This window comes from Passer montanus, unplaced genomic scaffold (assembly GCF_014805655.1).
Source record: "Passer montanus isolate IOZ18808 unplaced genomic scaffold, ASM1480565v1 scaffold70, whole genome shotgun sequence".
NCBI classification, from domain to species: domain Eukaryota; kingdom Metazoa; phylum Chordata; class Aves; order Passeriformes; family Passeridae; genus Passer; species Passer montanus.
In genome coordinates, this window is record NW_024372148.1 from 2,669,437 (window position 1) to 2,693,172 (window position 23,736).

At 40.9% G+C, this 23,736-nt stretch overlaps 1 protein-coding gene across 16 annotated transcripts in view; it reads left to right on the top strand.

The window, feature by feature from the left end:
* The window catches only part of ZNF521 (zinc finger protein 521), a 230,191-nt gene that overhangs the window by 180,489 nt on the left and 25,966 nt on the right, over nucleotides 1-23,736 (top strand). For all 16 annotated transcript variants that reach the window (XM_039730096.1, XM_039730097.1, XM_039730099.1 and 13 more), the window contains 2 exons: nucleotides 20,635-20,766; nucleotides 23,439-23,554. In XM_039730096.1, the coding sequence (XP_039586030.1) occupies nucleotides 20,635-20,766; nucleotides 23,439-23,554 (248 nt within the window). The remainder of the gene's footprint in view (nucleotides 1-20,634; nucleotides 20,767-23,438; nucleotides 23,555-23,736) is intronic.

A 23,736-nucleotide genomic window follows, 5' to 3' on the forward strand; every position in this document is an offset into this window, starting at 1 on the left:
ATTTTTTGTTTACCCTTCAGGACACTGTTTACCTTATCACTGAAGGGGAAGTTATCATCTCATCCCTTTTGGAAATCATAGCGGGTTGATTCTGTACCTCCAGGTATCGGACTGGCTAGTGATGAAGTGGGCATGTCAGCCGGAGGTTAGGGAAGTCGTACCGGGAGCTGTTGCACTCTCTGTCTTTCCCTCTGCCTCTTGCTCTTTCTCTGTCAAACCATTCTCTCTCTCTCACTCCCTCTAAGCCAGAATGTTATTTTTTTTTTCCTTCCCCCTCCCCTCTAAATTTACTTCACAGCAGATTGTCTTGTAGTAAATCACCAAAAACCCAAATAGCACTAAAGCATTCTGATACAACATTAGCATTTGCTTAACAAGCACAAGATAAACATTAAACAAAGAACTGCATTTCTTTATTAGAGGCTGCAAGATACATAATCCATGAGCACAAGAAACATGGGACCCAGTGGATATGCAGATGTGTGTTATTTCATTGGCGCTGGGCGGCCTTGTTAGAAAAGGTTTTCATCTGAAGGCTTGGGGGTGGATAGTTGACTGTCCCTGGTGGGGCTGTAACTAGATACGGAGACTGTTGCAAGCTAGGCTGGGCTCCCTGGTGGATGTGCTGATTGGACAGCCCGAGGAAAACTTGGGAAGCATCAGGAAGTGAACTCAATCACCTTGGGGATGAGAGGGGAGAACCAGATGAAGGCATTTGACTTCTTTTGTAACTCCCACTAAGGACAGATTGCCAGTACGATCCAGCCTCCATAACTGCAAATCAGGCCCTTTCCCCTATGCCGATTTCATTAGAATGGCCAGCATGGTGCAAAGAGGAGGGAGAAAAAAAAGGTTAGACACAGTAATTTTACAGGCAGGCGGGTACAAAAAAAATCTGCATAATTAAGCAGTCAAGGCTGCTAATAGGGGAGTTTATATGCTCTGGGACCAGGCAAGGGCAGCACATATGGATATAGCACTGGATATTAAATCTACGGCATGCAGACTTACTTCAGGGCCCTTTGAGAAAAGGCTAATTATAGAGAGAGGAATTGTGTTTACTGGTCTGTCTTGGGCAAAGATGTTGAGAGAAGTGCAACCAAGTTTTGCAGTTAGACATGAACAGTCTGTTAATAGAGATATCAAAAATATGTGCTTGTGGTTGCTTCACATCTAATCAACAGGAAATCACAGATTCCGAGACCCCCTTCTCCCAGTTAAATGAGGAGGGGAAAACACATACATATACATATTCCGGATGCAGGATGTGAATGTGTTCATTATTAAATTGCTGGAATTTAATCTGAACCAAGCTCTTTATCATCAATAAATTATATTTAGCAGTTTATCCTAGTTTAGCTGCTCCTGTTAAAAAATGTCAGCGCTTCTGGGTATGAGCTCCAAGTCAGCATTTAAATATAAATGTATAATATGAATGGAAGTTGCAATGGGCAGGACTGAGTAGTTAGAGAAAGGGTATGTTTATGTAACAAGTCCTGACGTCGTGGACATTAACATTTCATAATGCAGATCAAAGGTACAGAGAAGACCCAAGAGCCGTCAGTCAGAGGCCCCTAGCTACTGTCTAGTGTCTTCCATGAGATGTTTTCTCCAAATTATAAAGCATTAGACTTTTCTTAATCCAGATAGATAGATAGAGATTTTTTATTTTAATACTTTTGAAAGTCATTAGCCATTTTCTAGCTCCCTGCCCACTCCCCACTGAAGAAGTATCTCATTGTACTGAATGGATTTTACTCAAGGCATTATCATGAAGCAGTGCCTCATATCCATAACCAATAGTGGAGGCCCATGGCCTCTTTTGATTTAGCATTTTGCTGCTTTAGGCTTTTGTCTTTTTAGTGTTTTGATAGCTATTCTGTCACAGGTAGCCCCTTTCTAAGGTCCTGAAAAGCAAGAGGGTCAGTCAGAAGTCTGCTGTGAGGGCCTCCTTGTTCAGCAGGGTGTCGGAGCCATGTGTGAGCTGGTGGCTGTCCATTGGGAGTTCAGTGCAATCATGAGGCATTGTGGAGCATACAGGAAGAAGGCCTTGGTTTGGCTCTCTTTATTGTATTGGTGGAGAAAGCTAAACCAGCACTCAGGGAATTTTGGGTCAGTCAGAAGTCTGCTGTGAGGACCTCCTTGTTCAGCAGGGTGTCAGAGCCACATGTGAGATGGTGGGTGTCCATTGGGAGCTCAGTGCAATCAGAGGCATTGTGGAGCATACGGGAAGAAGGCCTTGGTTTGGCTCTCTTTATTGTATTGGTGGAGAAAGCTAAACCAGCACTCAGGGAATTTACTGCAGTTTTGTGTGGTGTTCAGTACCAGCACTGCAATAACACACAACGATAGTACAGAGGTGTGCAGAAAGCAGCCCCCACCCCAAATGCTTGCAAAGACACTCTGAGTGCTCACTTTGCAAAGGAAATAACACTTGGTAAATCACTGCATGCTGGTCTGCTAACAGTGACTTCACATCCCAAGTCTTACCGCAGGTGAGCTGAAAGCATGTCAGCTGGGCAGTTTGGAATTTTTTTTCCCCTCTGCTGTGAAGTGAGGCTTGGGGAAGAGTGCTGGGTCACCTGGGCTCGACCAGATTACTCAGCACTGGCTGGGACTTGTAGCAGGTGGCAGTAGAGGGACAGTCCTTGGGGCATCCAGGACAACAGAGGTTTTTTATTCCCCACACCTAACTCAAAGTGATAAGTAACTAAATTATATATATTTAGAATGCTGTTGTTTATGCTACTGATAAAGCCAGAAAGCTCAGAGTAAATATGAAGCCCTGTCTCTTCAGGGTACCACATTATGCAGCAGTCACATGGCTGCAGTAGTGTCACACAGAGGGTCAGTCTTCCCTGTTTGTTCATGTCACAGAAGGAGAGAGGGCTCAAAGACAGCTGTACTGACTCTGACTTTGTGAGAATGCAGTTGAGTGGAAGAAAATAATCTGTACAATCTTCCCAGACGGGAAAAATCATGTGCTGAGATTCAGCCCTTCCTAAACATTACAGATTGTGTAGAAAAGAATGGAAAAATAGAACCTGGGAGAGACTATCCATGTACATTTTTGGACACAATCAATCAACTGGGAAACACAAATCTGAGGAAAGCAAGTATTTGCAGAATGGTTTCCTTATTTTTAATCCTGAGTAACTTGTGTTCATCTCCTGTTCAGCTAGGATGCTCTCCCTCTACAAGAGTTGGTCTTTACCAGAGCTCCCTGCAACTTAGCTTAGATTTGTAAATTTGACATGGAGGAAAATACACATCTGTGTGTATCTATGCACACACTCACTTTTTCACAGCTTACACAGCAGTTAAAAGAATTAATGAAAATTCTCTTCCAGCATTTTTTTCCATATGGTGGTGAGAAAATCTGCCTTAAAAATATCTGCAGGGTGTCTGTAATGATGGCAGTAAAACATTGGGATTGCCCCTTATGAAACACATTTTTGGGCGCAGTTGTGTTATCAGTTTAGGTGTGAATAAAACAAAATTGTATTTTCATTTAAAAAAAATAAAGTAAGTTGGAAAAGACAAAATAACTTTTCACTAGTGAGGAGTGAGCAGATAACCTGTCAATACTGATGATCTAATGGCAGTCTCCAGGCTGTGCTGTGTCATCAGCCAGCTGTCAATCCCACCAGCATGTCTCAAAAGCACTAATTGTTGTGATTGTATCAGTGTGAAAGCTGCTAAGAAAAAAACATAGTCCCTTGGTGCTGCTTTGTAAAAGATAGGTAGAGGATCAAAGTTCAGCTTGCCTTGACTGGAATTCATTTTTGTGTTCATAGCTACCTTTTAACACATTACTAAGTACCTAATTGTAGCTGGTTGCAGCTGCAGTTATTTTGCTGGTAAAACACAACAATCAAGCTGACTGCAGTCTCCTACAAAAAAAAGTATCCACCAGCTTCACATAAAATCACCTCTTCTTCTCCTGTGCAGCCCCATTAGGCTTGGATCAGGGGAAAAATGCCTACTCCTCCTCATTCAAGTTGATATTAAAGACTTGCTCCGGCTGTGGTTTCAGGAGCAATCCTGCTTAAGTAGCAGTTCAAGCATCATTTCTATATGCAATTTGAAATGCATATGCATGTATCTTTTATTAATACACATGTATCCATATTGCTGTTTTTATAGCTTCTCTCTCTGCAGCATACTTGATTCATTGCTTGATTGTTAAGTCCTGTAAAAGGCAGAAAGTATTTCTTCTTCTCTTTTGATTAGGAGCTTCAAAGACAGAAATAATATCTGTGTTAAGATAGAGTCTAATATAACACTGGCATTAGAAGAGATATATAATTATAACTAGCAGACACCTGTCAGTAATGTTCTCTCTCAATATTCCTACCCTGTTATTTTTGGCTCCTTTTTGCTCCGTTAATCCACCCATTCCCGTCTCTAAATCCCACTGCTTTTTCCTTCTCATCATCTCAAAGATCTCTCCATTTGTTTCCACCTCTACAGCCAGTACTCTTATTAGAAGCCAAGTTACATTTCACTTTAACCACGCTATTTTTCCTCCGACTAGACAACTGCAGCCACCAACCTTGTTTTGGATACTGATTTAATGTGGTTTACTTATATTTATTTGTGTTACTTTTACCCCTTTATCAAGTATAAACATCCTGTGATCAAAGATTTCTATCTAACCTTGCTTATGCTCCCTTGTTGAGATTCCTTTATCCCTACCTCTGTGCTCTTCTAAAGGCTCACAGCTTTGAACACCTATTTCTGGAGTCAGATCCAATGTCCCATTATCTTTTGTCACTGGGCTCTTGTGCTTTGAAAAAATGCTGTCAGGACCCCTGCACAGCTCTATCTTGTCCAGCTTTGTGTCCTCTTCAACATCTAAGTTCTGCCATGCTTGCCTGGAGTGACTGTTTGTTTCAGAAAAAAGGGCACAAATATGTGTGCCTTATTCGGTATTCCCAGTCACATTCTTTTCTGGCAGCTTGTCCTCACACAGTGAGGTTCTCTGGGCTAGGGCCACCCGCCTGGAATATAGTGTGAGCTGTGGGGAATGGGTAAAAGGGCCAGGTGACAGTATATTCTGCTGTTCTTCTCATTTCTTCAAATTCAGACAGGTTACAACCAGAGAATTGCTTAGCTGCCCACATCTCCTTTGCTCTCAGACATCTTCAGATGGTCTAGAAAAGTGCATTTTTAAGAAGATTCAAAGGACTGGACATTAAGGTTTTTGCAAAGCTTATGCAAGCAGCAGGATTAGGGGCCTGATTCTGCAGATTCTCAGGCCATTTTACAAAGCCCTGAGTACAGAGAGAGGCAAGAGAAGAGAGGCTATATTTATCCTGGTAGGCAACACCAGAGACATGAAAACAATTGACCCCTTTGTTTCTATTTCTCCCCACTTTTGCAACCCTGCCAGGCCTAATTTAGCATCTGTGCTCACCTTCCCTGAAAGCAATGCAGTCTTTTACTTGGCTTGAGACTGTTTTCCCAGAAACCAGTATGTCAGCTGGCACAGGGAGAGATTTCTTGGAGAATGGGTGAGTGGGCTGGGTTCTGTGGTTCCTTAGTTTTCTGCTGCTCTGGTTGTACCTCAGGAGACCAGCAGCCTGATTAATGCATTGTTTTAAAATGTCATAAGGACCTCTGGGCATGAAGTGTTGCATCCTTCAGAACCACCCAACTCATGCAAAAGCAGGAGAGGTGCAGCCATAGGGAAAATGTCAAGCTGGGATTGAATAGCTGTGAGCGTCATTGCCACCAGTAAATAGGAACACTTATTTGACCGGGGTAAAACAAATGCTAAAAATACACTGTGTCCATCCAGTTCCCTCATTCAATATTGCAGCCCTGCTGCTAAGACAGGGAGCTTTATCTGTGTTTGTGACCTGTCATGCATTAATAAATAAATAAATAAATAATAAAATAAAATAAAAAATCAGGGAATATACAGTAGATGCTTTTTACTGCCAGAGTGGAACTTCACAATCCTATCAGGGGACCTTTTTATAATGTTTGTAATGTGCTGCTATCGTGCTTTAGCAAAGAAAAATGTCACTGCTGGGCTTTATTTTTAACAGACTTTTTTAAACATCAATTAATGCTAGCAAATGTAATGAAGCAGATTTTCCTTTTTATTTATATTTGGGTGAAAGCAGCAAGGGGGCTTGGGGGAATGACATGCATGGGCAGGGAGCAGAGGTGCAAAAAGGCCTATGCCTCTGCAGTGCCACTGAAGAGAGCTGGATTATCCTTTTGAAAGGAGTGTAAATGCAGATGGACACCCAGTTTCCAATGGCAGTCACTAGGTTTGAGAAATCAAGCTGCTTTTGCATGTATCATTGATGTGGCATCTTAAAAAATACACTGCAAAACATGCCTCTTACTCAACATGGAAGGCTGTGTGCTCCATTGGTATTCACCTGGCTGAAATCAGTCAACCCTCCATATGCACTCTTCTTATTATCACAGGTAAAATGATCTAAGGAGGGACATTTGTTTCTTGTTGTGTTAACCCTATAAGAGTTGCATCATAATATATTTTCCCCATGCTTGAAACCATTGCAGAGTTCTTAGCAGTGTTAGCTAGCTCCCTGCTGTTTCTCTAACACAAAGGCAAACACATGTTCAGGATTGTAGGCAAACACTTCTCTTCCAACACTGATTTGTTTTGCACTGCTGGGAAAGATATCACTGAAACTTTGGCCATGCAATGTTGCACTTCTTTCATGAGGGCCTCTCGTGGAATTAATGATGATACTTGTTGTTTGGCAGGCATATTTGACTTACCACGGTGTGACAGTGTTTTGATTCAGGCACATAGGGCACAGAATGTATCATTCAAAGACAATCTACTATACATGAGGTAATATCTTACCGACAGAGTGAATTAAGGGCAAAGAAAAAATTTAATTTGGACTTTCCCTGCTGTTGTCACTTTTTTACTGAGACCTTCAGAGTGGTTTATTTTCTGAGAAATGCTGGTATTTTGGTATATCAGCCAAGTTTCTGTTTGCAATAACTCAATTTCAAGTGGTTTTGGGTTTTTTTTTCTCCTCATACCCAGCTTGTTGTCTTTTAATCTTTTTGGGGTGGGGGTAGAGAAAGGGTGTGTCAGACACAGAGATAAAATGTTGGAAAGATACGGGTGTGGATAGGTGGCTCACAAATAGGACTTTCAGTTTAGTTGCCCCACCTCAGTTTCCTTACTGCTCTGTGGGTATTCCTCGTCAACTATTATTTCCAGTTCTGATCTTTGGCTTCTGGTGCCCAGCTGACCTACAGAGGCTGCCCACCTTTTCTGCTGTATAATTTTCAAGGATTTAACACAGCAATTTTTATTCTTCTCCACTGCCATGTCATTTATCAAGTCCAGCAGTCAAACAGAAATGAACATCAACAAAACGTGTTGCTTATTTGTGAAAGTGTCACGGGATCCAAATCTGCATGCTTCGCCTAGCAAAATTCATTGCAAAATCTAACAGTGGGCTCTTGCTGGTCAGAGTGATGCAGAGCACAGCAAGTGACTTTGCCCTGTTGTTTTTCTTACTTCTAAAACGCCCCTGTTTTTCCAAATATGACTAGAGGGGTAATACTCCTCCTTGACCTTATTTTCTGTTGTTCAAATCCTGCCTAGTGTTAAATCCTTCTGCTCACCTCCAGGTTTAATACATTTAAAATTGCTTCTTGAGTGAGGTGAAGGAAGCAGTTGAAGAGGCTGGGGGATATATTCTATCTGCTTTACATCTTTGCATCTCATATGCTTGTTTTCCCCACTTTGTTTGGAGAAAGACTGACAAGTAAGCATAACATGCCGAGTAAGTAGAGAAACTTGCTGCCTGTGAGGTTTCTGATGAAGGTGCTTTGTTTTAAACAGCATCAGGGTTTCCAAATTATGGCCCTCCAGCTTGAAAAAAAAAAAAAAAAAAAGACAAGGCAAGTTAAATGCATATCTAGTACCATTATGTTAAGAAATGCTTTTATTTCTTAACATCATTACAAGATTGGAAAATATCATTACAATGCAAAAAAAAAAAAAATCCTTTGGAGCTGGCCTTTATTACAAAAAGTCAGGGTATGCAATATTTAAATGACAGCTTAAATGAGCGTGCTCAGGTCTTGGTAAAATGGTTTCATAAAGTTAAGAAATTAAAAACTTACCCACAACAAAAATGTCCACAGCATCTTTATAAGCTTTATAAGCATCTTTACAAGATAGTTGTAGAAACACTTTCAAATTTTTTTCTTTTTTTGGGGGTCTTTAATGCCTCAGATTGCTCTGTAAAAGAGATGGCTGTCTTCACTGGCTTTTTTGTCCCTAACGAAATGAAGGAAAAAAAATAAATCTGTGCCTGCAAGTGTTTTGTGTGTCTCCTTCCATTCTTCTGCTTATTCTTCAACTGTGTCAACAGTATGTGCAGATAAATAAAATATCATCAAGAATGCTGATATCATCTTCCTTTTCCCTTTTCCCTCCTCTAACTTACAATAATGTGGGGCAAAGGTCTACTTAACATAACACAGTTACGATAACTAGTACATTTGTATTTCTGCTATGATGAGAGGTCTGCTGTAGTGAGACTCATCCACTGTTGCTGCTTCTTCTCAGCAGTGTTAATTATTCTTCAGGCTCGTGTAGCGTGTGTATGGAAACACAAAATAAGCGATCAGGGAGTAGGATATTTTTGGTTTTATTTGTTGTGTCAGTGACACTTCCACTCTGACACAAACTCACAGCACAACACTCCTGATCTGTAATGAGGTTATGTCCCAGGATGTGTGTTAAAAGCACTAAATAGTCCCTTGCTTATTCAAAATCCTCATTTATCTGAATTAATTTTGTGTCCCCCATTTCATTTGGGTAAATTAGGTTTCACAGTTTCACAATTTGATCACAAGTCTCACAATGTTCAGTACTTCTTGTTCAACCTGAGTCCCTGAAATGGCAGTGCTGCATCAAAATCTCAGTCTTCATTTAAAAAAAATTGAAATTCTCACTTTCCCCGTTACAGAGAAACCCTCTGAGGGGACACTGCTCAGTGCAGACTTCCAGCCGTACACTGAGTTAAATCTCATGGTTTTTAACCCATCCTACCCATCCTGCAGCACATGGCTTAAATAAATTTGGTTTCAGAGACTGCTAGGCACCTTGTGCATGTACACACAGCATTACATGTGGGGTTGGACTGGGTTTTCCTCCTTTTCTTCCTGAGTTCCTCTGGTTTTTTCCTACCTCTTCCTGTTTGAATGAACTGACACATACCATGAAAACTCAGTGGGCCTTTTGGAGAATATTTCAGCCAGAAAATGCAGTCTTGTCAGTTATTTATTAGAGTACGTCTTAGTAAAAGGCTAACGTCTTACAGTGGTCAGCCACCTATCTCTTGCTGTTACAGGCATGGTTTTCATACCATGTTTCAGATTTCCTCAGAGCTTTACAAGTGTTTCTTGGTTTCTCACTGACGTTAATCACCTCATAGTCATTTAATGTCAGGCCACATTTTTCTCCAGCTCTATAACTTTTATCTGGAGAGGCTGTACACTGACCTGACAGCCTATACTTTTATTTTTCTCATAATGGTCCTGTCTTTTTTCCCCAAGTTTGGTGCTTGATATTTGTAACCGGTTGTTCTTTTTAATTGCTTATTGTTATTAATTATGTACTGGTAACTTTGTTGGCTTGAGACATTTGGATGTAAAAATACATCTATCATTATTGCCACAGAAGCTGCACTAAATTACACAAGCTCTGCCTGGAAGTGTATGCTACTCTGCATTTCTTCAGTGAACTTCAAGTGAAGGTTAAATTGAGACTTTGCTGTGCCTTTTCACACAGGTTTCATGCCCTTGTCCTGCTTCTGCTCACCACTTCAGCTCCACTCGTCTTTTCAGTCTACCTCCTTTTTTTTGTTTATTGTTGCCACTACATTTGTTCTCCTTCCCCAACCAATCTTTATCTGTCTGATACATCTCTTTTTAGCCAACTCTTCTCTATTTTTTCTACTCTGATGTCTTTCCTCTTTTTCCCTTATTATTTGAAGTTCAGAACTTTGCCATTCTGTCACATCAAAGTTCACTGGAGGAGCAGCTGTGTTCTTAGGCACCACTCCTCAGTTGCTAGCATAGTGGGAAACGGTGTCTTTGCTTCACTGAGGAATTAGATTTGATCAAGGGTTGGAATAAATCTGTTAACAGAGGCATTTAGAATTTGGGAAAATAAAGCCAACCCCCAAACATGTAACTGATAGAGAAAGAATAACTAATTGGCCCTCATTATTCTCTTATCCACAAATGAAGAACTTTCAATATAAAAATTCCAAAAGCTGTTTGTTCAGCTCAGTGTGAAGTCTTAGTACCAGCAGAGAAAGCGGGAAGGAGAGTGGAGCAGGTTTAGAATTAAGTCTGGTCCTTTTTTGATATGTGGGCCCAAAGCTGCTTGCTTGCTTTATAGAAGAATCAAAGAGAAACATAGGGAAAGGTTAGCTCAAATTAAAATTGAACGTTCTCATGATTTCCTAAATAAAACAGCAAACTAAATCAGATGAGCAGTATAAATAATTCTTTATATTAAATTGAGCTTTATCATTTTAATACATTGCTGTACAAGGAAATCTTCCCTAACAGGCAAAGCAGTTAGCTCACATGAAAATAATCTAATTAAATGCGCAGTTATCAGCATGGACCTGAGGGCCTTCACAGCCTGAACCTCTTCTTCCTCCCTGGTTTTTCTGAGGGCTGGGGATGAGGAAATGGAGGTTAAGGGGAAAGAAAGCAGAAAGCTTATACATACCTAAATGAGTTAAAGAGCTGGATCAAAATCACAGCAATTGCTGCTCATTCCCCAGTGTCCCTCACCTATGTAAAAAGATGCCAAATAATATTTGACTGATATAATAGCATTAAGATTTTGAAAACAAAATATCAGTGTTATCTGATGTATTAGGAAATATGAAAGGGACTGCTATTTCTTCATGCTCTTGAGTCAAATATCCAATATAACAGGAAAGCCCTATCCTACTATTTTTTTCCATTTTTCTTTCTTCTTTCCTATCTTTTAAGAATAAGCAGGCAATTCTTTGTGGATAAACAGCATTTCAGCATTTACAGACTTTATCTTCCAGACTTCTAATAGCTTCATGCCAAAAGAAAGAAGGCAGCTCTGACCCTTTTTGTATATTCAGAACAAAAGAAATATCTGATGAGACTTGTGGATGAAACATCATTTCTACTGCTGTTCCACTGTAGTGTAGAATTAATATTGACACTTTGATTGTCTCCATGTGAGATGTTTTCTCAGTACCACTAAATTTAGAACAGCTTTTATTTAGTTTATGCAACATGAAATATCCTCCTCTACCTTAAAAATTCGTGTTTTCTTTGTGCAAAACTTAAAAGTAGATATACCTGTACTTTGACCAGTGTCTTCCAGAAGACCAGATGAGTAGGCTTTACTAGTAGGCATGTAGCAACAAATAATAGAGAAATCTAGTTCTCCAACCAGAAATACTGAAATTGAATAATTTTTTTAAAATTGAATTATTAAAAAAAGCAAAAAGGTTTTACTTATGTTTTTACTGTGCTTAGTTCTTCTGAATACAAATGTGACACTTTTATTATTTTTTCCCCCTACATTTTGATTAAATCATTAATATCTACTTAGCTCAGACAACCTCTGAGCCATTCAAATTGTAGTTTGACTTTACTAAAGAAGATTTGGTCCAAGAGTTTTTTTCTGGAAATAGGCTCTTAACTCACAGAAGAGAGCAGAGAAAAACTCAATTCTAACACTCCATTCATAATGGTTAGCAGATGAAGCAGGGTCTGATTCCTGCACCATTAATTTAGTAAGAGTGTTTTCATTCTCTGTTTGGGATGCAGCTTTGGGGTATGGTTTCTTTATATGTAAAATTCAGATAATAATCTGTATCTCACAGTGTACGGAGAGGATGGAGGGCTTAACCTTGCACCTCAGCAGAATTTTGTCCCACAAAAAGTCCAGGCAGGAGTCTAGAAGGATGGAAGGCCTGCTCTCCTGAGCTAGTTATGCTAGCATTTAGAGGATCAGTCACCAAGTTTTTAATCAGTGCTCACTAAGAGCTATTTGAAAAGGTAAATATTGAGCTGGATCATCTGTCTACAAATAACTCACACCACTCAGCTTATTCCTACTGGTTTAAATTTCTTTTTATATCCCATAGCAAAATTGTTTCCAAAATAAGCTCTATCACATGGGATTTTATTGCGATGATGGAGTGTAACCTTGTAATGTGTGTAGCTATGTGATGCAACACAGCCTTTTTTTCTGAATGAATTTTAATACCTTTTTCTGGTGCAGTTACAGACAGGGAGTAGCAAATTATGCATGTCCCATCAGCTGGTGAATAACACTTGCAGAATTCCTGAACTCTCTCCTGGTCGCCAGTTGTGCAGAAAATGCTGTTTGATGGAGAGGGGACTTGCTGTATTTAAATCATTCTTACTTGTTCTGAATACATGACACTTATTAAGAAATAGACCCTGCCAGTTGCCCTTCTTTTATTTTCATCCAGCCTCAGTGAAGCCAGACAATTTGTGGCTTTAATAGAACATACAAGGCACATGTGGTAAGAAGAGTTCACTTACAAGCAGCCAAAGTGAGTGCAACCAAGCAAAAAAGTGAACAGTTGGTGAAGTGAAATGCATCCCTTGCTTCAGACAAAAATACAGTGGAATGAAAGATGCAGTAGACTGGCTTTCCCTTAAGTAGATCTAATTTCAAAATCTGTCCCTGGAGAGATGAACTTTTGCTTTAATTGAGGAGGTGGATCCCAGCTCTTTGTCACTCCATCGATCAGCACCCTTTGCTGTAGCTTTAGCAGTACATTGCAGAAGGCTGTAGGATTTATTTCCTGCTTGTTGAATAAAGCTTCCTACCCAGTGCTGCTGGGAGTCAGCGTGGCCTGGCCTCAGCAGCACAGTGCAGCTCTCTTCCTCTTCCTGCTGCTGAAGACCAGTATCCTCCAAGGCAGTGTGACTCAAGAGCTTAAGATTGTTGCAAGGATCTTGTCTACCAACTTTCCTTGGCATGGGCAGATTCTCACCTAAAAATCATTCTGAACTGAAAAAAAAAAAAAAAAGGCAAGGGGAAAGACATTGCTTGGGGTGCAGCCTGATGTTTTGAGTTTCTTCAACTAACATCATGATTTTGGTTAAAAGTGGTGTTAAGGTCTTACCTAAAAATCATTCTGAACTAAAAAAAAAAAAAAAAAAAGGCAAGGGGAAAGACATTGCTTGGGGTGCAGCCTGATGTTTTGAGTTTCTTCAACTAACATCATGATTTTGGTTAAAAGTGGTGTTAAGGAAACACAGACCAGCATGCAGGCATCTACATGGGCTGTAGTATGTGGCACAAGAGGGAAGGTGTGAAGGATAACTGTGCCTAGAGGGTGAGTGAGGAAGGAGATATTTCCTTCCCCTGCTCTCCTGTTTCCTAACATGTGGAGACTTGCCCTGGACAGTCCAGGAGAAACACAGGTGTACTTCTGTCTTTCCATCCAATCCTCCATCCTGTCTCACCAGGACTGAACCATAGTTAGGACTTAAGAAAAAGCTGTTTTTCTATGACAGGTTGTTCTCTTCTCATGGCTGTAAATTCTGGCTGTATATTTCTTCCTGCTGAAAATGCCACCTTTATGCTTTGCCTTTACTGTCTCCTCCTTTATCACTATATTTCCATGCTTTTCATGTCAGCTTCCAAAATTAACACTGTGGTGGATCATGTTTCTCATTTGAGGGGTTCTGATAATGTTTGAGGAATTGAAAATGGCAGAAGCATTAGTGCTATCAGGGACAAATTATGAACGGGGTGCTGGAGACTTAAGCTACTGCTCCATTTCAGCTTCCAGGCTTGGAAGAGCTGTTATTTGTTCTTTAGCATGTGAAGGTACATGTCATGCACATACTTGCCACAGTAGGCCCTAAGACCAAATTTTGAGCAGGAATGAGGTTGTCTGAGGTGGCACAGGGAGGCTGATGGTTGTGGAGGTATGTGACCAGTAGAATTTAAAAGATGCAGGTAGGCACAGAACTGTAAGCTAGGAAGCATGAATGGCTGTACACTCTAGAAATTACAGTGTTGTATAGGGTTTTCCCCTGTTTTCCATGTGAGATGTTGTAGCCAAGGGGTTAGCTGTCGTACTGCTCCATTTCAGCTTCCAGGCTGTTATTTGTTCTTTAGCATGTGAAGGTACATGTCATGCACATACTTGCCACAGTAGGCCCTAAGACCAAATTTTGAGCAGGAATGAGGTTGTCTGAGGTGGCACAGGGAGGCTGATGGTTGTGGAGGTGTGTGACCAGTAGAATTTAAAAGATGCAGGTAGGCACAGAACTGTAAGCTAGGAAGCATGAATGGCTGTACACTCTAGAAATTACAGTGTTGTATAGGGTTTTCCCCTGTTTTCCATGTGAGATGTTGTAGCCAAGGGGTTAGCTGTCATCCATGGCATTGCTTCCTTACTCCTCGGATCTCTGGCTTATAAATGTGTGCTGCAGAATTAGCAATGTGAAGGAGGAGAAATTGGTTTAGGGTCATGGTTTGCTTGGTAAAAAATTACAAAGAAAATACATTGAGTGTGGGAGCTGTGCATGTTTTAGACCTAAAAAAAAATAATAAAACTACGGGGTCTGCAGGCCATTTCTTTCCTGTGTTGTGTGTGGAGGGCAGATTTTACATGACTTCTTAGCGGATGATTTTGAGCATGGACTCAGCCTCGTGATGATTTACTAGCAGCACATCATCATCCTAGGACCTTTGCCTATAGATTTACTCAGAGTAGAAGGCACAAGGACCCTGCTGGACAATCTCTAGGATGAATAAGAGAAAGACTTATAAACTGTTACAAATTGGTGCTGGGTAATGGCTGTAGTGTTGATCAGACAATATAAGAGGGCCCCCAGTGGTTACTGACTTAACAGCTGCATGTAAGTCAGCCAGTGAACATTTGCTTGTAGCTGCTCTAGTTTTGTTTTTATTGAAGAGCAAGAAGCAGAAACATGAGTCTAGACGCTGCTTAAAGAGTTCCACTTGTTTAAAGTGTATATTAAAATGTCAGGGCCTTCCATGAAATGAAAAAGTTGTGCCTTGAGTTGGTAACACAGATTGGGCTGGATCATTCAGAGCACTGGCTGTGGGGCAGGTGCAAGTGGGAGCATCCTGCCTGCTGTACAAGTTGCTCAGTAACTCCGCAGTACATGGGTAGCCAATGCAAAGAGGATCCCCAAATGCTCAGCACGAAGACTGATTATATTTGCTTTTATTGCTGGTTGTCAAGTTAGTTGCTGAGGTAATGGGCTGCACCTCAATTAAAATCTACCTGCCTGCATTGAAACATTTAATATTTGTGTAAATATTAAACATTTATATATGAATATTAAATGCATTTATTTGGAATTGATTAATGTTTACATTTTCCCACTATCTGAATAAAGATTACAAATGGAAAGCAATTTACTCATGCAGAAATTCTGCATGCGTCAAACTCATTTGACTACGAGCAGTGGGTAAACCATTCCCATCCATCTTGCAAGGTCTTAACCATGTCCAAGCTCCTATCCCAGCCACGTAAGGGCAACAGTCAGCACCAGTTCTGTGCTGTACAGTGGGTACTTTGTTCTTGCCTTCCTCATGGCATTGTTGGGCCCATAATGTGAACGACGTGCTGACTTGTTTTACGATGTACCACACCATGGAATGCAGTGCATAGTTTTCTGTTAGATTTGGAAAAGTGCAGGCTTTATATTAAAGGTTCATTTCTTTTTCATCCTTCAGCTAACTCATTTGCACTGTAATGTACTTTCCTATTCCTCCTCCTGATACTTGCTGCTTTTATACCTATTTTGCAAGCCATATTTTTAGTCTAATCCATACAGCAGTTGTCTAAAATTCCATAGCATTGCTTATTTCTTACCTATAACTCTTAATAAAAAATAGGGCTGTGCCAACCTATTATATCCTTAATAGAATATTCTAATGGTTATTAAATCAATTGACTCTGAATCTCACTTTAATAAATGAGTCAGACAGTATTTTCCAATTACTGTCAGCCGCCACCTTTCCAAAGAGCAGATTATTTTGATTGAATTTTTTAAAGCTGCTCAGCACTTTTTAAAAATTTTTTTAGGGGTTTTTTTTCTGCCTGAATAAGAGCAAAGAGCAGCAGCTCTGTTCTGCAGGGAAGGAGAGCCCTTTGGACTGTATCTGACACTCAATTCCATTTCAGTTTTATCCCCAATGAAAACTGAAAATGTGACATTTCACTGGCCCTTTATTTATTAATGATATCATATTTTGCACTTCCATAGCACCCTATCAAATTGTTTGCTAAACATGGAGAGCTAGACAGGGGCCACTGCATAAACAGAGCCTTTTGCATGCTCTTTCCACATCTGGCACCTTTGCAAGATTTGCCACATCCTGGCTCTTTCATGCCAGTGGGAGATAAAAGGCTGGCAATGCTTTTACATTGTCTAGGGAGAGTGGAGAACAGGGACAAATTCTTGTTCCCTCATCCTTCCACAGTTCTGTGTGATCCAGGCAAGTTGTGTGTCAAGAAATACAATCTTAAACCCTTTCTGATGCAGATGGCAGTGATTCTGGGTCTTCTGGGTAAGGTAGATAGTCTTGGACTCTTCTTCAGCTCCACTATCTTGGTTGTATTAAAAGTCTTAAGGGATAGTAATTAGGTCAGCCTGTTAAAGCAGAAATTAAAAATTAGCACCTCTTCCTTAAAGATGGGTAGTCTGAGAAACACAGGCCACACTGCATGCCCAAGGTGATAAGAGTATGTCAGTGTTGGAGTTTGGAATGGAAGCCAGCACTCCTGACTCTTCTGCCAGTTCTGTACCCTTCGCTGTCTTCCTTAAATTTAAATAATGGTTCATCTCACATTCTTGAATTCAAGGGCTGGAACCTTGTCCTTTGTTCCAAGGATGTTACAAAGCTGGTGATGTGCACAAAATGGGTGAAAACAGTGGGACTTAGGAAATATATTATTCTGTTAATTATACAAATGCAGTCTTATTTTAAATATGGTCTTTAGAACTTGGAGACTAAAAGCATTTCATTTTTAAGAGAAACTTAGATTCTGCACAAATTGATGTCTCTTGCCTGAGGAAGGTTTTTATCTGCCCCAGGCGAGTGGTTGAGGGGATTTTTCAAACCCTGTTTATAAGCCTTTAGGAAAATCACATTTGCAACCTAGAAATAATCAAAGTTATTTTGATATTTGTGACCAGGAAGTCACCTTGGATCTGAGTAATATGGGAAATACAATAGGGGTCATATTTAATGGGGTCCAGTTCTTTTTGAGCAAGTACAATTTTTGTGTAAAAAATTAGTTTTGCTTCGGCATCAGGATTGCATGCCTTTCTTCCTACTTTTTCCTTCATCAACTAAGATAATGGAAAGACAAGAAAAAGCCTTCTCTGTTTTCTGTGGCATCATTAAAAAATATTTCTTTTTCGGGAGTCTTTCTTCCTTGGAATGTTTGAAGAACTCCCTGTTCTGTGTTCCCATGCTCAAGAATGATGGTTCATTTACACTTTGCCAACAGTAACTCTGTGATTTGAGAATTGTCATCGATTATCTTCACCTTGACTTGTGGAAGATCCTGAGATGGAGCTCCCTTTGTCCTAGTTGCTTTGACTGTGTGTATCAGCACAAACAGGTTGATGAAGAAACGTCACCTTACAGGCTTCCTATCTTGTGGGCACAACTGCCCATTGTGGGGAAATTTCACCATCTCCAGAGGTATCTGTTCAATAATGACCATGGCAAAGATATGCATATAGGAGAAAATCAGTCTGTACAGTCCTCACAACTAATTAGCAAGTTCAGGAAAGAAGAGGCATTTATGTAAGATTTGTTGAGCCCTCCTCCTCTTTTCAGGACGCTGTTCTGCAGCTTTGCCCACAGCTGTGGGTTGCTGCCTGTTGGAAGTACACCGCTTACAACCTGCCTTGGAGGATATGTCTGTGTCTCTTAGATCTACAGACTGGAGTGTGCCAGGTTCTTTTCCTTCATGCTCCCCTTGGTGGTGCTTGCATGGGCTGTACTTGTCCTCTCTCAGCAAAGGTAGCAAAGGCAGAACACATTGGAAGGGTTTGTCAGTGATGGTGGAAAATGCCAAATGCCAGGCAACTCTTGATAATCCACTAAAATTTTCCCTGCTATTGAAGTAATTAGCATATATTTGACAAATATTTTATTTTTTTTTAATGAAGAGTTACAAAAGGTGCCACCTACAAGACGAGAAAGTGTCACCCACCCTTAACCTTCCCCTGGAAGTCTTCTGCAAAGGATTTTATCAGCCATTGTACCTGACTACCAGTGTATGTGGCTGGGTGGGATGTGTACCTCAGCAGCCTGTGCTCGGTTGCCACCATATTCCAGTCTCTCCAGAGAAGCCATGGTGTCAAAACAGCTGAGATTGACCTGAGCCTTTGCCTGAGCTTGTGTTGACAGCTGTCCTCAGTGGAGCCAGCTATAAATTGGTGACGGGACTGGCAGGATGAGAGTCAAGTTCTTCTGTCTCATGTAGGTAACAGAGACAGGCACTTCAGCAGCAACAGTCTGTGGGCAGTGGATTGCCAGGACCACCAACATTTTTCAGCTGACACTCAGAGCAGGCCTTCCATTTCACACCCTCTAAAAGCTCTGAAGCATTTATGTGACGATATAGAGCAACACAGCATCCCCAGGCAGGTGCAAAGGAGAGCCCTTTATTGCAAAAACCAGGCCTTTTTAAGCAGTTAGCCCGTTACCAGTTTACATAGTTTTAAGGCACAACAAGCCCAAGTGAACCAACCACCGTACACCACGATGTGGACATGTGGCAGTCACGCAACACGTCTCTCACGTCTCTCACGTCTCTCACGTCTCTCTACCCCTATTCCAACTGAGTCACCCTCCTATGGTTCCCTTCTACTTACCCTAAGTAGCAGGCCTGAGCGATGATTTCACAAGGGTAATAAGGCCCTTATTTTATAAGGCTTTACACAGATGCAACAGAGGTAGTCAGGAACACTGAACACTGCTTTCAGGAAAGAGTGGGTAGAAAAGGAAAGGAAGTTTGCAGTTTGCTGTGTCTTCATGGGAGAGATGTAATTTTGTGTAAACCTTTGTCTTTGTTGGGTTTCATCTGCCCCTTTTTATTGTGCCGACCTCTGACACCTCATGGAAACCACACAATGGTGATTTTCAGTAGTTCCACCTGCAGAATGGCCACCATGGCCTGGCTTTGCTCACACTAATTCCCCTCCTGTGGCTAGAGATGCCATGACTTACACAAAGGCTAAATTTAGCTTTTGGACCTACAAGAAGTGAAAGCTGGGGGCTACCACTGACATTTTTTTCAATTCTTGTAAGTCACTAAGGGTCATTTGGGGCAGGAATGTGCTCCCACTCAGCCACAGGAGCAGCATGTCGTGTTCTCTTTACACCAGTGGAAAGGATTGTCGTGTGGGATGCAAAACATTGTCTGTGCTCCCACCATCCTTCGTGAATGCCTGTCACTGCTGGCACCGCTGTGTTCAGTGGGAGATTGGCAGCCTGGCATTTAGGTGTTCAGCATGGGCAGGGTGTTCTCCTAAATCGTTCCTTCCCAACTGAGAAATGGCAGGGAGCTGCACCAGTCACCTAGCGCTCCATTCCCGCTTGTTTTTTAATAATCAGATACAGTATTTACCTGCGAGATCAATGCTACTCGTGTAGCACACCGGTGACATACAGAAGGACCTTTTCTAAGCGGCGCTGTGGGAATTGAGGCCTCTGCAGCAGGGCTGGAAGCCACTTCTTACCTAGCAACTGTTTCTAAGTAGGACAGCCGCTGACTGCCCTCATGGCGGAGTGGATGAATCCTGCAGCACCCTCAGGAAGGGAACCTGGTGCCAGGCACCAGCCGGCCTTGGAGGACAATGGGAGGAAGCAGAGGAACAGGCGGCGGGGAGCGGGAAGGGTTTTAAAGCCGCAGGACGTGGACGGGAAAGCTGCGTCAGAAGGCGCATGGGGACTGCTCTGGGCTGTTCAGAGGAGAAATGCAAATAAAGAGGGAAAAAATCCAGGACTGTCAGAAAGAGAGGTCTGAAATCCTGCAGCTTGCAAAAGGTTTCATGTATGCCCACAGGACTGTGGAATGTGGAATGTGGAATAGGAGTGATGTGAGGGTATAAACTACCCACCCTTCTCACTGGGTTACAAGAAACTCCACCTCAGCCAGAGTGCCAAAAACAGCATTCACAGTTCTTACCCATGGTAGACAGGACGATGTGTGATCAGCATTAAATTCCTCACGTGCTGTTTTGCAAATGTCGTGACTGGGTGGCTCTGCTAAGAAATTATGTTTCAGGTCATAGTCATCATTTCCTACTGAAGGCTAATGCTCTGCATTCCTGCATAGTGCTAATTATAAGTGGAAAATCTGTGTTTTTAATGCCCCGTCAAGCTTTGACTATTCTTAAACATTCTGGGTAAGAGAACACTTCAGCAATTGTAGGTGCTGAGGGTCATCCAGTTTCCTGAGCTTAAGAAAACAAAGAGTTGCTCCAGTTCACAGATTGTGTTGGACTTTCTTTTTGTAAGGTCTGTGGTGAATTTCAGTTTTCCTTTGATTTCTCCTGCAGATGAAGGACTGAACCATGAATGCAAACTCTGCAATCAGACATTCGACTCTCCTGCCAAACTTCAGTGCCACCTGATAGAGCACAGCTTTGAAGGCATGGGGGGCACCTTCAAATGTCCAGTGTGCTTTACAGGTAGGAGCCCATCGCTGCTTGTCCCAGTCATGCCCTTTGCTTGACCTTGCAGAACTCCCTGAAAAAATGTGTTTTGTGCTGGCTTTAGGTCAGCTTTAGGAGGGAACATTACATTTTGCTCATTAATAATATTGATTAGAAATCGTTTAGAAAGCTGAGCTCCTTGGAAGGTCAGTCATCCATCTGTAAGAAGTGCATTTCAAGCTCTTCTATCGGAAGTTTGAGTTTTTTATAATTACAGAAGTGATAGTCTGTTGCCTTCCACGGTATCACTTCCATGTTTCAAACCTGCCAAGGTTAAAACTGTCCATAAATTTGTGCTTTAAAGCTACAGATGCTTCATCTAAACGAATAAAACTCAGAGCAGAATTTGGCCCCCGTTCCCAGGCATAGCCTGTGCAGCAGCATTCTCCTCTGATGGGGTAAGAAAGCCCACATGCGTGTGTTTGTTGGCTTGTGGTGAGAAGAAACACCCTTGTAATGTGCTTTAGAAAGCAAACCATGCTGTCTTGCCACAAGTCAAGTTCTGCTCTCCCCTGACACAAGTCCAAGTGTGGAATAATCCTCCCCAAGTCAGTGCTGTTATTCAGTAGTAAAACCCAAGTGAGAAAATAACTTGACCCAGTAGGGCTAAGCACTGCAGTGTTTGGGCCATAATGAAGAACAGAAAAATGCTGTTATTGGAAATGAAAACACATTAAAAGGATGCCTACTGAGTTGTTGTGAGTTTTTAAGGACTTCCTAATAGAACATTTCATAAAATGATAACCTAAAACATGAGTGTTACTATGTAGCTTGCATTCCCAATTTTGCTTTAAAAGATGAAAATCAAAGATAATCACAAACATGACAAAACACTCTTTGGGTATTCACACATCAATGGCATGCTAATTCTGGAAGCCATTCAAGGTTTCTGTTTTCCATTAATGGAAGTGAAGGATTTTCATTGATAAGCAAATAGACCCTTTAATACCTTCATTTTACTCCTTTTTGTTTGGCAGCTCCACGCCCTATGAAACCTAAGCTAGTGCTACCAAGGAAAATTAAATTTGAATTTTTCATCTTTCAGATACAGTGGCTGGTGATGATTATTACCTCTCTGTGTTCAGGTTTCACACATTTCTGTGGGTTATAAAATTTAAAAAATACATAGTTCCTCTTCACTGCACAGCTTGTCTGAGCATGGGTAGTACCGCCAGAAACAGTTCGTCTGTAAGGTGTCTGTCTTCAATAATTCTTTCAGTTAGGCATTCCTTCAAGTTTTTGGTTTTACTACTGATACTACCAATTTTTTTCTTGTTTTTGCTCACACGTTATGGTGTGACCTTTTTTTAGTGTAATGTCATGAATCTTCCGTTTCCAAGTTTAGGGTACTGTAAATGCAACATAAAAACTTGCATATGTAAAGAGTACCCACTGAGGGCTCTCCATGTGACCAAGATCCCTGATAAAACTAATCCTTCCATTTCTGAGCCAGTAGCCTTGTGAAATGTGTTAAAGAGTATGGAGATAAGTCGATTCCAATCTGTGCAAAATTCTTCTTGCTTTTTGCTGATGGGGTAAATAGACAGTGAGCATTAATCACAAACAATGATGCTTTATTAGCAATGTGCCATTAAATTACTTCAGCACATCTTGCTAGAATATTAACAAGAGGTAAAAATCACCAATATAAGTTTTATATGGAAAATGGAACCTGATCTTTTTTTCCACGGTAATGAGAAATGTGATTAAAATGTATGACTCAGAAGAACAATATTCTGATGTTTTTTGTTGCCTTGCAATTAGAATAATTTTAATGATTAGGAGTGGAGTCAAAGTCAAATGCCAGCATCTTTAATAAATCCTTTCCCTGCCTATACAGATTAATATTGTAGATGCAAACTTTTTTAGGTCACAGTGCACCAGGCATCCATCAGAAGTCAGTGCTGCCAACCCAAACACTGCCTCTGGCATATACAATTTAATTATTAATAGTATGTCTCCTAGGTAAACTGTTACACAGTCTTAGGGCCTTGTTTTGTAGTCATTAAAATTGAACATGTTTATATTATTGAAACCCTTGCATTCAGTGTGTAAGCAGAGTTGATCTTAAAGTATCCAAAGAGAATTTACCTGCAGTTCTGTTTCACATTTATAGACATTGCCCCAGTATAGCTGTGGGATATAATTTTTAACATTAACACATTTAAATACAGAGCTGTTTGTTAGCTTTAACTTTAGGCACACAGAGTAAATAGGACTTTGGCATCTGTGCTTTTCAAACCTGTTGGTTGCCAGGAAATAAGTTTTGTGTGTGTTCAATCAAAGTGCAGTAAGCATGAAGAAATAATTCTGAACAGGAAATGGCATTTTCAGATACTCTATAGATGAAATCTTCATTGGTTGTCCTGACAGGGTCTCTTTTTTTTTTTTCCCTTGGTCAGTTCTTGGGTTTTTATCCTTACACCAGGGATCTGTTTCAATTAATTAGTTTTAGAAGAAGCTTCACACTGTGTAGATAAATGACATTCATTGGTACACATTATAGCAACAGTGTAAGGTGAAATCTGAATGCACTTGCCTAATTTTATGTCCTGGAATTGCTCAATGCTATTGGGAGATTGTTTTTAAGAATCACTTCACTTACAATATGAAATAATGAAAAGCTTGTTCTTTGTCTCATATTTCAGTGTTTGTCCAAGCAAACAAGTTGCAGCAGCATATTTTCTCAGCCCATGGACAAGAAGACAAGATCTATGACTGCACACAGTGTCCACAGAAGTTCTTCTTCCAAACAGAGCTGCAGGTACCACACGTATTACCTGGGGGTTATAAAAGCATTATGTATTTGATCACTGAGTTGAAAGTTGTACTTGCCATGACCTCCTCTGATTCTTGCTTATCATCAGGATGAGAATTAGAAAAGGTGAAGAGAAATTGCAGGTGATTCAACCCATGCTGTTTCAAAAAGATGCTGGCAGAAAGCCA